General features: G+C 41.3%; 1 protein-coding gene across 3 annotated transcripts in view; it reads right to left on the bottom strand.

The window, feature by feature from the left end:
* Positions 1–2,391: 2,391 nt before the first annotated feature.
* Positions 2,392–14,958, bottom strand: part of LOC101469380 (unconventional myosin-Ic) — a 62,608-nt gene continuing 50,041 nt past the window's right edge. For all 3 annotated transcript variants that reach the window (XM_004574551.5, XM_012915819.4, XM_024805095.2), the window contains 20 exons: positions 13,927–14,007; positions 13,116–13,207; positions 12,877–12,971; positions 11,377–11,423; positions 11,216–11,296; positions 10,598–10,703; positions 9,101–9,218; positions 8,136–8,249; positions 7,915–7,991; positions 7,747–7,815; positions 7,561–7,645; positions 6,835–6,994; positions 6,624–6,707; positions 6,444–6,537; positions 6,313–6,368; positions 6,100–6,235; positions 5,898–5,968; positions 5,699–5,796; positions 5,455–5,554; positions 2,392–4,767 (listed from right to left, as the gene is read on the bottom strand). In XM_004574551.5, coding sequence (XP_004574608.1) covers positions 4,741–4,767; positions 5,455–5,554; positions 5,699–5,796; positions 5,898–5,968; positions 6,100–6,235; positions 6,313–6,368; positions 6,444–6,537; positions 6,624–6,707; positions 6,835–6,994; positions 7,561–7,645; positions 7,747–7,815; positions 7,915–7,991; positions 8,136–8,249; positions 9,101–9,218; positions 10,598–10,703; positions 11,216–11,296; positions 11,377–11,423; positions 12,877–12,971; positions 13,116–13,207; positions 13,927–14,007 — 1,791 coding nt within the window. In that variant the 3' untranslated portion in view covers positions 2,392–4,740. The remainder of the gene's footprint in view (positions 4,768–5,454; positions 5,555–5,698; positions 5,797–5,897; positions 5,969–6,099; positions 6,236–6,312; positions 6,369–6,443; positions 6,538–6,623; positions 6,708–6,834; positions 6,995–7,560; positions 7,646–7,746; positions 7,816–7,914; positions 7,992–8,135; positions 8,250–9,100; positions 9,219–10,597; positions 10,704–11,215; positions 11,297–11,376; positions 11,424–12,876; positions 12,972–13,115; positions 13,208–13,926; positions 14,008–14,958) is intronic.

Below are 14,958 nucleotides of genomic sequence, written 5' to 3'. Positions count from 1 at the left end.
GCAGTGCAGAGATTATACAGACAGTTAAACCACTGAAAACGTGCTTCTCAAAGGTTCAGCGGGAAACCTAGTGTTTACTATAGCACAGACCTCTAAACTGTTTGACAGCAGAATCACATAATCAGCACTCACGTGATCAGTGGAGCCATTTAAAGGAGTCTGTTGAATCAGATTCAAACAAATTACCATAAGATAACGGTCTTGATGCACGTTCAATTCCAAAAAGTTGATTGTGTTAATCTGGACATAGCATTTTCAGTGGGACTCAGATAGCTCCATTCCTATTTCATCCTCCCCACAACAACAGACACTTTGGAGATGGAGATCACTGCTTTTGTGACATGTTAGGTATTTTGTAGCACAGACACAACCATTCCTGCTCTTTTGAGGAGGTAATTTGGATCAGATTGGACTCCTGCATGTGGTTCTATCCCCCACATGGTTTAAATGAAGAATATGATATGAGCCGTTGTGGTTCTGACGTCTCACTGCCTGCAGTGCAGTTTGTGCATGAAAACAGTTTTCTGATGCTATCAGTTTGATCTGTATTTTATAAAACATCCAACTTGGATTTTTTTTAAATTAGTTAATGATTGATACAACAGGGTGAACTTGAGCAGCTGCACAGCATATACACTTACACCATGAAGTATAGGGAGGTGTTTGACAGTTTTTATAAGCTTTGTTGTTTCCTGTCAATATAACAATACAACTTGTTACTGTTCCATCATTTTGATGTTTAATTTGATTTCTTATTTTTAACAGATTTTTAAAAAATTTAAATAGGCCTGTAATGACAGTTTTTACCTCTATACTACTTTTGTTGGACTCTAATGGAGTAGTTTTCCATGTTTCAACATTGAAAACGATCCTTATTAATCATATACCGAGGCCTGGTGCGGTTCCTCGGTTCATCCACTGAACACTGAAAGTAGTAATTTCGGTTCATGTTACTTTAAGCTAACTTTCTCCTGATTGGCTGTCCCTCGCAAAGAGAAAGTTTGATTGGCAGGTGGGTGGAGCATTTGCCTCACATGGGTCATTTGTGCACATAATGACCTGTTTATCTGAAACACGCTGTATAACACTCACCAATCAGTTTGCTTATCAGCTAAACCTTTTACACTCACTGATCACTGTATCGACCGCTCTTTAACATAAATATCTAATCAGCCAATCACATGGCAACAACTCAATGTATTTGGTCGTGGACACATCTGTCAAACCAACCTGCTGATGCTCAAACTAGTCATCAGAAAGAGGAGAGGATGTGATTTAAGTGACTTGATTTTTGATTGTTGGTGCCAGTGAGGCTGGTTTGAGTATTTAAAAAATGGATCTACTGAGATATCCCCACACAACCATCTCTACTGTTTACAGAGAGAATATCCAGCATTGATGCCAAAGGTCAGAGTAGACTAGTATCTGCTCAAAGCAGTGTGACCAAAGGAAATAACCACTCATTTAAATCAACATATGCAGAAGAGCATCTGTGAATGTACAACATGTCTAAACTTGAAGCAGATGGGCTACAGCAGCAGAAGAACACACTGGGTACCACTCCTTCCAGCTAGAATAGGAAACAAACTACAACTCACCAAATCACACAGCAAAAGACTGGAAAAACATGGATGTGGTCTGATGAGTCTCGATTTCTGCTGCCACATTTGGGTGGTAGGGTCATAATTTAGTGTAGGCAACATGAAACCATGGATCCATCCTGCCTTGTATCAATGGTTCAGGCTGCAGGTGGCGGCCTGATGGTATGGGGGCTATTTTCTTGGCACACTTTAGGCCCTTAGTACATCCTGAACACTGCTTAAATGTCACAGCCTACCTGAGTGTTCTTGCGGAGCATGTCCATCCCTTCATGATCAGTGTAGCATTTTCTGATGGCTGCTTCCAGCAGGATAACACATGCCACAAAGCCATCTGTGAGGAAAGTTTCCAGCACCTTGCTGAATCGAAGCCACGAAGAATTAAAAAGAGCTTTGAAAACAAAAGGGGTCCAACTCAGGTCTAGCACCTAATAAAGTGGCAGATGAGGGTTTATTATATGGATTAGCATAACCGGTTCACTTTAAGCGTTTCGTGTTTAGTTTCAGTTGCTAATCATTTATAAATATGAATGTTTTCAGGTATCTTAAAAAAAATAAATTACAATCTTGGTTACACACCCTAACTCTGAGATTTGCATTTGGTCTTGTTCACATTGTAAACCAACCTGGAAAATATTAGAAAAAAAACCCAGAACACATCAGCAGGCATTTCTGGACCCTGCAGGGTTGCATGTTGTTGCCATTTTATTAACTCTGGGCTACTTAACAACCCCTTTGGAAAAAAGGATAGGTCACACACACATAAAAAGCAACATCCAGCAGACACAGCCAGTTTGTTTTTAATTTTCAAATTTATTCATTCTTCAAATTCTATGTCATGGTTTAGTGTGTTGGCAGAATTCTACATTGGTTTGGTGGATACAGTAACTCAGGAGTGATAACAAGAGTGTATCTGTGAATCAACAGACAGACTTGGTTTGAATAAAGCTTATACACAGAGAGGAAACATCTCCAGGCAGGCTAACAGAGGTCTTCCTCTTCCCAGACACGTCTTATATTGCTATACTAACAAAGGCACATGGACAAGTTTGAGTTAACAAACACCAAAAAGCTTCTTCTCCCCAAAACGTTTCACATCATCAAACCTCGTTTGGCTTGAGTCGCTCATTTAAAACACAACAAAAATGGACATTTACATCTCCAACAACATTTAGTACGACACCATAACGTCATATTAATCATACAACACATAATCACTAGAAATCAACAGGGCCTTTGGCTAATGCACACAGCAGCAGCAGCACTCAGAGACAAAGTTCTGACATCAAGTGGAAACATTTTGGAGCTGCTCTCATAAGTTTTCCAGAGCAAAACCTTTCCCCCATCTTTGGTCTCAGCTGCAGGCTTCAGGGAGAATCAGAGGTAAGACAGGGCTAAACAGAAATGTCTGAACTGGACTACAGGATGTGTTACACCTGAACAACTTCTGCTGTGACAGTTGGCGTCAGATGGCATTTTCTTGGCCTTTCAGATGGTGTCCTGCTCTGAGAAGTCTACTTTTGTTGTCACATATGAGTGAATGAACATCATGAGGCTACAGCGAGGAAACTGTTAGCTTGATTATAATTGCAAAGAAAAGAGTTAGCCTTCCAATAGGCTATATTGGAGATATAAAGCTCAGAGTTACATTCTGTCTTCATTAACAATTACAAAACCAAATGTGTAGGAGGGCTTTTAACAAACAAGATTTCCTGGAAATTTCCCATAAATCAAACCAAAGTCTTTCCCACAAACCGTGCCATTATTCTCTCCTAAATCAAGCTGGATGTAGCTACATATTTACAATTAAGACATGAGACTCTTGTCAATTCAATCTTCTCATCAATTAATAGCATCTTTTGGCGTTTTAACATAGCCCAATATAGTACAATCATTGCTGAACCAAATACAGCTTTAAAATTTAGTCTCACAGGGCTAAAGTTATTATTATTATTTTTAAAAGCCAAAATGCTGTTAGCTGTCAGACTGGTGAAAGCCTATTTAGGTGTAGCAACACCTGGTTAGTTGAGTGTAACAGGCAGTGTGGAGGGTGGAGCGGAGGGCAGACATAGTGATGGAGGGACTCTGTGGTGGTGAACAATTGGTGTGTGCTGTACATGCTGCTGCTGCTGGTGTTAATCCAACGTTCACTGAGAGGATGGCAGGTTCCCATCTGCACTTAACTCGACTCATTGGAGCGTCATGGTTCTCACACGGCGGTGAAGAGCTGCAAAACTGTTGTAAATAAAGTCAGAGAGAAAGGCACAAGCACCTAGCATCAAGGCAAACCACTGCTGCACCCTCACTTCTCTCTCCCCGTCTTTCTCTTGCCTTTTCCACAAACCCGTCTCACTTACTTTGTTCTTTTCTTGCAGCATTTAAGGAACATGCTGCTGCGATTCTCTCACAATTACCTCTCTTCTTACTCAAACACTGTACAAATAAAGATTCTGAAGAGTATTCAGTAGTAAATTGAACTCTTTAAGGTATTTTCAGCCACATCTGACACTAAAAAGTTTTTTTTGGCCTCAAATCTTTACTGAATGTTCGAAAAGTTTCTGTTCCTCCTCGTCAAACCTCCCAGCATCTGTCCTACATGCTGTCAAACCTTGTTCTTAACACTCCGCAACAAGATACAGCTTTAATAACTCGCCCAGTTAACGAAGCAGTGTCAGGCAGACAAAGGAGCAAAATAAAAATAAAAAAGTAAACAGGGAAAAAAAAAGAGGCAACAGCTGACCCTGACTTTGATCCACAACAGCCCCCTTCATCTCACTGTCTTCTATTCTAACACTTTCCTTATTGTTTTCTTGGTCATGTTCCCATATAAAGCACAATAAACAGCTGGTGCAAGAAAATTGCACCAAATATATTTGTTATCCCTTGGCCTCATATATAAAATCAGAATATTTAAACAGCATTAAACAGTATTAATCCCAAAAATATTATCTATAAACATAAATATATCAATTAGTTTAGCTGGATTTTTATTGTTTTTTGTTTAAATCGGAAACACATGCCACCCATCTAGTGACAGTTTGCATCTGATTGGCTTAAGCAGAGTGGAGTCTGCAGTCATGTGATTGGTGGATGGCAGAGGTCAGGAGGACATGGGTCCTGGTGTGTGTGGTCAGAGTGGCCATCATCTGGAGTTCAGCCTGGGAGCCGTCTGAAAGGGAGCCGGAGGAGAAACGTTTCACCTTAACTCAGAAACTACTGTGTACTGCTTTACACCAAAATCTTTATTCACAGCAGTTGAATAGCATACAACAACAGTCAGGATCAGTAAATCGATTCAAATCAGTCAGCAAAGCTTGCATCTATATGACATCACTGAGAGCGGGGCATGGTCTGTGGTGCCACTGCAGGGGAGGTGGACACACCTGAGCAGCAGCTGCAATCACGCCTCTCTGGCTTTAAAGTCTGCACTGGCTCCTGTCAGTGTTATTGTTGGTATGTTGAGCTGTAGCTGTGGTTTGTACAGCAACCGTGTGTGTGATAGTAATAAAGAATGCTGAAAAGCATTAAGATGTGGACCAGTCTGCCGTGTATTTACTACAACCTAATATGGTCATCTCACGCACACTGCTCTGGCTTTGAACGCAGATGCTCCACCCACCCACTGTTGGACAGGTGGTCGGGCTACCAATTAAAAGAAAGCTGGTTTAAATGTTTTTTTTTTAGAACTGTGAATGATGTGTAGATACACCCTTTGAAGCTGCACCAGCACTCATTAATGCAGACTGAAAAACGAGTATACAACAAAGTGACAACCCCCCCCCAAAACATCTGTAAACACTTTGCTGACAAAGACATAGAACTGATAATGATGCAGAAGATGATGAAGCACACTCACCACAGACAAGTGTCCATTCTTAGCTTTGGCCACCAGCAGTTCTGATCCAGGTGTGAAATCTATTATCCCCTCCTTTCCCTGACCCATTGTAAACTTTATACTGGGGAAGCAACAGAGGGGCAGTGAGAATCATGAAGGAACTCATAAAGTACTCCAGAATGATTAACATGAAAGGAGCCTGAGATTACCAGTGCAGACCGTGCACAGCTTTGTGGGGAACAGTGTGTGTGTTTCTGCCTCTCACCTGCCCTGGTTGATGTTGATGGTGTTGATTTTGTCAGCGCAGATGGCGATCTTGGTCAGGGTCTCGATCACATGGTCGCTCTGCAGAACCACATCTCCCTGCGAGGAAACACAGGCAGACGCAAATTAGTTTTTTCTGTGGGACTTTTTTTTTCCTTCTTCAAAACAGCAGCAAAGCAGTTAGGTGTCCTCATCTTCACCTTTTGCTTGTTGTCCTCACTGGGCACGTGCAGAACAAACACGCCATCGCTAAGAGAGCTGACGGAGATGCCTGCAAACACAGCACAACAATTAGTGGCTATTTTCTTTTCAAAATGTCAATCACTATTCCAAATCATGTGACAAACACCCGCTAAAAGACAAGAAGACACGAGAAGCGTCTGTCTGTTTTTGACCTCTGACCTTTCAGAGCGCCGTAGTCAATGCGCTGCTTGAGCTTGCCCTCCTCTGCAATAACGGCACTGTTGGCAGTGAGCAGCAGCTGCCGGGGGCGGGGCTTGTAGCCCCTCCTGTCGTACTTGGTGACCGGCACTGCATACTGGGGACAAAAGCGCAGGAAGATCAGTACATGCTGATGCTGAGCTTGTAGTTAAAACTGTCTAAAGCTTCACTAACCTTCATCTTCTCACTGCCCAGAGCCTGCACAACTTTGGGGTTAATGTTCTCGCCATCTGAATAAGAGCAGACACATTCACTGATCTGAAAGCATTTGTAGCCCGTTGGCTGCAGAGTGAGCAATGGCTTACCGAGTCTGGTGCTGACAAACAGCTTGGGCACGCTCTGTGGGTAGTTGTCCTTCTTGTCTTTGAAGATCTCGCTGGCAATCATCTTCTGCTCCATCTATTCAAAGGCGAGAGTGATGTGAATGAAGCAAGCAGCAAACCAGAAAACTTACAGTGTGATAGAGAGCGCGGGGCAGTCATCACCTGATGTTTCCACTCAGGACTGATCTTCTTGCAGTAACTCCACACCATGTTCTGCATGCACATCTTACGCAAATGCTCAGACGCCTACAGACACACAGAGGTTTCACATTACTTGACTACTGGCTTCAATTTTCACTCATTTTCTATATGAGAAGGTCTTACCAGACAGAACATTTACATGAACATTTTTCAGTCAAATCTGAATTCTGACCTCAGTGAGAGCAGCTGGAGGAGTGGGCCAGCTCTTGTCCAGGACATTTTTGGGCAGGTTCTTGCAGAGGTTCATGAGGAAAGAGTAGCGCACATAATCCAGGAAATACTCGTTCTCTGGACAGCGCTCCTTGTGACGGTAGATGAAGCCTTTGATGAACCTGATGGAGAGACAAGAAAGGAGCTGGAATCATCAAAAACCAGCAACATAAAGTTTCTTCACAGTAATCCTAAGAGAAACATTAGAATGAAACAGCACCCTTATATTTTTTTTTAAAAGAACTCATTGGAACTTTCATAGCTTTCAGAATGTAATGATTTGTTTTTTCCAATTCATTTACTTCATTGTCTCCCTGACAATTATTCTGCATTTTGTTTCACTTTACTTAAATGATTATTATTAGGACTGATCCTCAAAGCAAGTCTGTTGAGTAAAACACGAAATCTGACTGTTAGTAATTAAGGCAAATGAGGTAAGGTAATAAGGTTGTAATTAAATATGTTTAAATGAAACCAAACAGAGCTTCCCATACTTTACATTTCACAGTCACGCGTAAGCACAATCCTTTGGCAATACTAAAGTGCCAAAAAGCTGCAGTTCCTCTAATCTCCACTTGAGGCTGCTCCAATGGTCCACAGCCTCTGACACAAAAACTTGGTCTCTATGGATAAACGTTTTCATTAAAGTATGGCACCATCTACTGGTTGGATCCGGTATAATCTGTACCTGCGGATTGTATTTGCTGCCTGTCGTCTGCGCTGGGCCCTTCTTCTGGCCAGGATCCCCCTCCACCATGCCTGGACTGCAATAGCTGCCAGATACAGCAAATTCACATAAATAAATGGTTCAGATTTACTGTAAATATGAGATACACATGTATCTCGTGTATAAACTTTATATAAACCTCCCTACCTGAGTTTCTGAGCTTCTGGTATTTGCACTTCTGGCTGTAGCCTTTCCACCCCGCCTGCAGCTTGGTGGCTGTGTGGGGACAGAGGCAACAAGCTCAAACCTGCAGCACATTGTCTGTCAGCAATATAACGGCATTGATGCGTCAGATCGAGACTTGCCAACTCTTACCGAGACTGTGTTTCCTGGTCTCCAGTGCATCCTCTGTGGCAAACAAGGTCTTTGGGAAGCGAATGAAGATTTTGGATCTAAGTGGTTATGAAAGACATGGAATTACAGACACAATAAAGAAAGTCAAAATATGGGACAGTGCTTCTTATTCTACAGGATCTGTGACAGCTGCCAGATATGACAGATTAGTTTTGACATCTTCATCAGACAGTGCAGCTGACCTGCCCATTTTGTACTCCTCAGGCTTGTATCCCAAGTGTTTGACCAATGTGGAAACTCCATCTGACAGCTTCCCGTCCCAGTTAGGCCACGTGCCTGGACACAGGGACTTGTATCTAAACATAAAAAGAAAAAAAACAAAGTAATCATTTGAATTAAATCAAAAACTAAAAGGGTCTGGCTGTTTATAAGACAGCAGGTTAGCCAGCTATTTCTATAGTTTCTATTTGGAGGCCAGCCTTTATTTGTTTGTCTCACCTCTGCCTGATCATTATCAGAGACCCGCTTTTTAACAGATAAAGACATACAGGTAAATAAATGCCTCAGGCGAGCACAAACCAGTCAGAGAAATAATGTGCAATATGTAAGCTTTGTTTGATTTATCTGTAGTAAGACTGCCAAATGATCCCTTTTTCCAGCCTCTGACCTGTGAGGATTTAGTGCTTTAGCCTAACGTCACAGGAAGTAACAAGGAATTTTCTGTTTCCCCTTTTTTGCTTCAGGAAACTTCTTTTTTTCAACCTCTATTCCAAATTAAGTTAGCAATGATAGCAGAAGGTGATTTAAGACACTTTGGCTTAAAAGGCCTCTCACCTGAGAGAAGAATAATAGCTCTACACCAGCATGGGTTTACTGTCATTCAAATCGAGTTTAAATACTGGGAATAGTCACTTTTGAGCAGCTTTGAACTTTTTTCTTGTTTTGCTGCCAATGACTTGGGGTATGAGGAGGAGGTATTGAGACTTTTGGTAGGTGTTAAAAGCTACTATAGTGTACTGAGGTATCCAATGGAATGCAAAGCTCAATACTACGTTGTTCCATAGTTATGAACGAATCTAAATAGTTTTACTTAATAATGTTCAATGAATTACTAAAACTAATGTGTTTCTATGTGAGAATCTTTGTGACCGATAGCTGCGATGACACCAGCAGATGTTGTGGAGACATGTTAGCGGTGGCAGATCACCTCTGCAGGAACACCTCGTAGCGGCGTCTGTAGGCAAAGCCTGCCCTCCTCACCCGCAGATTCTCCATCAGTCCCAGATACTTGACCTGGTGACGGATCAATACTTCATCAAATCGACCTGTGACGGAGAGCAGAGGGAGAGCAGGCTCAGTGAGAAAAATGTGAAAGGCAGCAGAGCAAAATGAACCAGAGAAAACCAGTAAATGCTAAGCAGCAGGAGTGGGAGTGACACAGGACAAAGAAAGAGTGTGAAACCAACAAAAGGCCAACTGTGGAGAGAAACAAAGGGCTGGTCCGATATACTGACGACCACACGGAGAGGTCCACTGCAGCTACTGATGGAGCAGAAAAAAACAAAACAAACAAACAAAAAAACAACAACAACCCCAAATCCAACCTGCTTAGGTCAGAATTTTTGAAATATCAGAATGAATGTGAGGTTTGTGGGGAAATTATTATCTTGTTGAAGCTCCTTTTACTAAAAGTATTGCATAAAGCTGACATTGACCCTCTGAAAAATACTAACACTCATAGCAATCTGAATCGAGCTGACAACAAAAAACAACTTTATTACAGGAGTATTTTATTTTGAAAATCTGAATTTATATAGTGTGAAACATTAACAGATACAAATAAAGCAGAATTAAAACTTACTACATGCACTTGAAACATTTTCATGCTGTTGAAATCTAAATTTATGAAGTACACCTAAATGTAAGCTTTGCAATTGGAAAACAATATTAGCACAGGTCTCCACCAAAACAACAGGCTTCTTTGTAAATGTCCAGTAAAGTCACTGGTTTTGTTTGAACAGATTAAAGAGTAGAAAGCTCACATCTGTCAACTGTTTTTATTATCATCACTTAGAGTGGTGATGGCAGCTGGTAGTAATAACAGCAAAAATACCATCATTTTGTTGTAGGGGGGCAATAATATGTGAGAGAGGGTCGGGCGTATGCAGGTACACACAAACAGACATAAATGCTCCCAATTTACTCAACATCTGACACCTATGTGTCACCTCACTGTCTTCCTCGCTTTCCTGGCCTCACACTTATACTCTTTGTTGTGCCCTGGATTTATTATTTATGCTGTGTTTGTGGGGAAAGTATTGTTCCGTAGTTAGATTTTGCATTGAAAAAAAGCAAAGACTAGAAGGAAAAACTGATGATGGATGTGTCTGTGAAGGTTCATCGTAGTCTAAGGAGCTTGGAAAGAAAAGCGTCTGGACTTCTCATCCAAGAAGCTTCTTCAGTTCAGAACTGAACTGAACAGATGAGAGGTGAAACGTCTTCAAGCAACTTAAAGAAGTCCAGACGCTTTTCTTTCCAAGCTCTTTAGACTGATGATGGATATGAGATCATTATGAAATCGTGATCCATTAGCTGTCACCGAATGAGGCGAACAATCGATTCAAACATTTAACAACAACATTTGAAAGAATGCGTTCTATCGTGTTCTGCACTACATTAACAGAAAAAGGACTTGAAACCATACCTGACTGCTTGGAGTCATTGGGCTTGATACAGCGCACGTACGACGGCTCCTTGGACATCAGGATCTCCATGAGTTTCGCCAGACTGGCTTTGAACTGGGTGGCTGCCTGGAGGGGCAGACACAGAAATATGATGAATGAGAGGTGGTTAGCAGGGGATAGAGAGATGAAGGCAAGAGGACGCTGGGTGGCAAATGGAGCAAAGACTTAAAAAGATAAAAAGTGACGAGGAGAAGAGCAAACTGAAGCCTGGTGACAGAGAGGATGAGCTAAGAAGAGCAACGTCAGCAGGGGGCGGCGATGTGACGGCAAGCCCAGCTGACACTGAACACTGGGCCCAGTGTGGAGTACTGGGACTCTTAACCCGCCAGCCTGTGACAGGTCCTGTGTGAGTGAGCGTGCATGGAGGACATACAAGTGTCAGGGAATTCCTCAGTGAGTGGGTAGCCACAGAGAATCCCCATCAGACCGCCCACTCAGCACTGGAGAGGGGAAACACACCACTGTTTGTTTTGCTGTGGGAAAGTATGCTGGGACGCAAACAAGGAAAAACACGGCAGACCTCAGGAAACCTCAGAAATTGAAGCAGGGAGGCACAGATGGACACTGAGGTATCTCACCGTATCAGGACGCTTCTTGTCACTCAGCTCTTCCCTGTTAAAGCACTGCGTCAGGATCTTGTTCTCTGACATACACATGACCTGCAGACACACACGCAGGGTACGTTTAGCCTGAACGTCAACTCTGGGAAAGAAAATGGTTCGCTTAAACTCTGTCTCACCTCTTTTAGGTTCCTGAAGAGCAGGTCGTTGTTCTTGTCCAAAAATCCTGAAAGGAGAAAGAGTCAGATGTGAAAATGCAATACCTCACATTAACACTCATCACTGGCCCACTGCTCTGACTTTCTCTTCTTCAAATGTGTGAGAGAAAAAAAATCCAGATTCTCCGATTATTTCTTGGTCTTCCTTCAAAGGGAAAAACTCCCAATGCAGCAAGCGAGCTAAAACAATAATAATACTAATAAAAAAAAAAATCAAACAAACAGTGGTACATTTTCAATTTAGACAGACTGAAGAGTTTTCTAATACTGAATTTGATTTTATACCACACTAAATAAAAATTTTATTTTCTGATTTTCCAGCTGTAACAAAGCGGATCTATGTGACTTTTCCTCATTTCCTTTCATATATGACCCTGTTACAATGTAATGTAATGTAAATGCTCATTTTAACCACGGCAAACAGCTCAAGATCAGTGTAGGTACAAGTAGTCACTGAAACTTAGGGTTCGGGCTGATGCTTCTTTCTACTCTTGGCTCAGCGTTACATTATTCAAAGTGGATACCTCTAATATGGTCAGGCCCCAGCCAACTGCTATTCAAATACTTTGTTAGTGAGGGGCATCCAGTCACAAGAACGTTGTCTTGTTTCAGTCAGACGTTAAACTAAAAGGCTGCATGAAGTTCTGGGATAAGCAAATACGTAAGGATAATTTTGGACTGTGAATTATGCAAAGTTACTGAATTAAAGTTTAAAAATGTGAACAGAATAGGTTACCTTTAACAGCTTGCTTAATAGCAAATAAAGCCGATATATTTAGAGTTGTATCTAAATGTACTTACTACTACTACAGGTTAATTTGACGGATAACGTAACTACTAACTGTATGCTTTCTCTGTTAAGGTGAGCCTTCCAAATTGGTGAATTAACCTTTTTCAAGCAAGGTTCATAAGAAGTAAGCAGGATTTTCATAAGAAGTACTTTCACACAGTGCATTTGTGGCTAACTAGCTTGTTGCTTCTGAAATGTTGACCCAGGGCAACATTAAGAATAAGGGTTCAAAATTGCTACTTGTTACGTTTGAATGTCAAGAAGATGGTCAGAAACTGGATTATTTATATAACTTTATAAAAAAAATCCGTCACATCACTGCTACAAACAAACTGTGCAAGAACAGGCCTGATGTATGTGATTTTGTTATGTGAAGTATTAGAGCTTCTGTAAGTCTGCTCAGAGCTTTTACCATTTACTGGGAGTATTATCAAACAGTACTGGTATTTAGTACTGGAAAGGAGTCTGACATGCCTGACTGCTTTGCCAAATTCACCACAATAACAAACATGCAACGGCACAAGGTCATGCTGTCCTTGGCTGTTTTTTTCCACTTAGAAAAAAGAAGCACTACTTTGATGTTGACACTGTTCACAGCAGTACACTCTCACATCAACACAACCACACACATATACATATATATATATATATAAATACACACACACACACACCGTTGACATTGTAGTTAACCTCCCCAGCGTAATGCAGCAGTCTGAATTCATCACGGCCCATTACCTTCCGGGTCTTTGCATCTGCCAGTTTGTGACTGCAGGGAAGAACACAAACAAACAACGTGGATTTACCAGGAAATAAACTGGATACATTTAATAGTTCAAAGTCTGACAAGCTGAACTTTATGTGAGATCACACTGTATAAGCTGTGGATGAGAAGAGAGAATATCAAACTAACGTGACAAAGTGTGCGTGTCCGCCCACGGTGTCCTCCAGCTTCTCTAGGAAGGTCAAGTCACTGGCATCTCCGGGCCTCAGACACTCCTCATCCTGTGACACATGAACAGAGAGGTCAAATATTGTGAGTACAAACTCTCAGAGTTTGGCTGTCACACTTGCCTGTTGTGTCCTGTGTATTAAAGGTCAGGTACAAAAGGTCTTGTTCACTTGTCTAACAAAAGGTGTAATTTTCACTGAGGTAAGCAGGAACATCTCCCTTTCACATTTTAAAATCATAACTTTCCTCTTAATCTTTGGGTATATGTTTGATTTTCTCCCTAAAATGTCTCTAAACACAAAAAATAAGTTTGATTCATTCATATAGTAACATATCTAAATATAGATGATACATGGTGAGCTTCTTTATAGCAGTCACTGAACAGCCAACACTGGATCCACAGTGCGCAGTGGTTAGCAGCGCTCGCCTTGCAGGAAGAGGTTTGTGGTTTGAATCTGCTGTTGTCTGAGGAGCTTGCAGACTGAAGTGTTCTGTCACTTTTCAACCAAATTCACCACATCTTTGTTTGTTTTTTTCCCCCCCGATTTTACATTTTTAGTTTTTGCTTCGACTGTCACTCTCAGGCCTACGCACTAAATAAGAAGCTGGAGACAAAAGTCTATGTGCTTGTCTATGCATGGATTATTCCTGTTTGTCTGATATGTTCCACTAAAGACTATTCTTTTTAATATGCTCACCCATAGATTCTTTAAATATTTCTGCTTCTAGACCACATAAGCAATAAGTGAGAGGGACTAGCATATCTCCTCACCAGAATGGAGATGATGCCTTTAAACTTCTCCTCCACCAGGTCACAGATTATCTTGTTGTTGAAGTACTGCACTGGCTCCCACTGGAAATGCACAAAAGTTATGGTTAGAGATCATTAAGAGAAAAAAAATGACTGATTGCTGAGCAGCTCAACGATCTGCTGCACAGATAGGAAAAAGAAATCATTAATAGATTTTTTTCTCATTAAAATCTGAGCTGCCACCAGAAATTGATAAGACCAAGACACAAAACAACTTGAAAGCACAAGAATCAAAATCACAGTGCACCCCAGGCTGAGTGTGGTGGTTGCAGGTCCTGTTACCTGTTAGCACAGTCAAACTATTTCCACTGAGACGGCAGAGAGAGAGGGGGAGAGCGAGAGATATCAGATAAGAATGGACTCTTTGAGAAGAGAATCCAAGCTTCTCCCACAACTTGTTTGCTCTCTGACCACACAGACATTTACATTAGAATGAAAACAAGATGCTCTTGTTCTGAAGGGCCAAACAAAATCAAAATTCAATGAATATAAATGAGGAGAATAAGAGTAAGTGAGGAGAACAGTCAGCATCTTGAAACATCTTTCAGTGCAGACCTGTTTTGACATGTAATCTTCTTAAGAGGTTGAAATTTTTAATCTGTAAATAAAAGGCCCCCACCTCCCTCACCTCAACCAATAAGAGGGCTTCATTTCTAATGGGTCTGCATCTTCTAAAAATATGTGCACTTTCTCTAAATTACTTTGAGTTTAGACTCTGAGGGGGAAAAAAGCAGAACAGTGAATTCAATTATCGGCTTTACTTTGGAAAACTGCAGACACAATTGCATTAGGAGCTCTTTGCAGAGCCTGAACTCTCACTGACCCACTGATGAAAACAAACTGTGGAAAAAGTAAATAAGAAATCTTTAAAGCATGAGCAGAGCGGTGCACAGAGTAGGGAAACCCCTGCACAAAATTTTTTAAAAAAAGAGAAAAAAATTCTACATGTACATTTGCTGCAGCTGAACAAGCAAACAGCAGGTTTTTTACATA

This window comes from Maylandia zebra, linkage group LG14 (assembly GCF_041146795.1).
Source record: "Maylandia zebra isolate NMK-2024a linkage group LG14, Mzebra_GT3a, whole genome shotgun sequence".
NCBI classification, from domain to species: Eukaryota; Metazoa; Chordata; class Actinopteri; order Cichliformes; family Cichlidae; genus Maylandia; species Maylandia zebra.
Note: the sequence above shows the minus strand (reverse complement) of the source record. Positions and strands in the feature narration are given on the sequence as shown.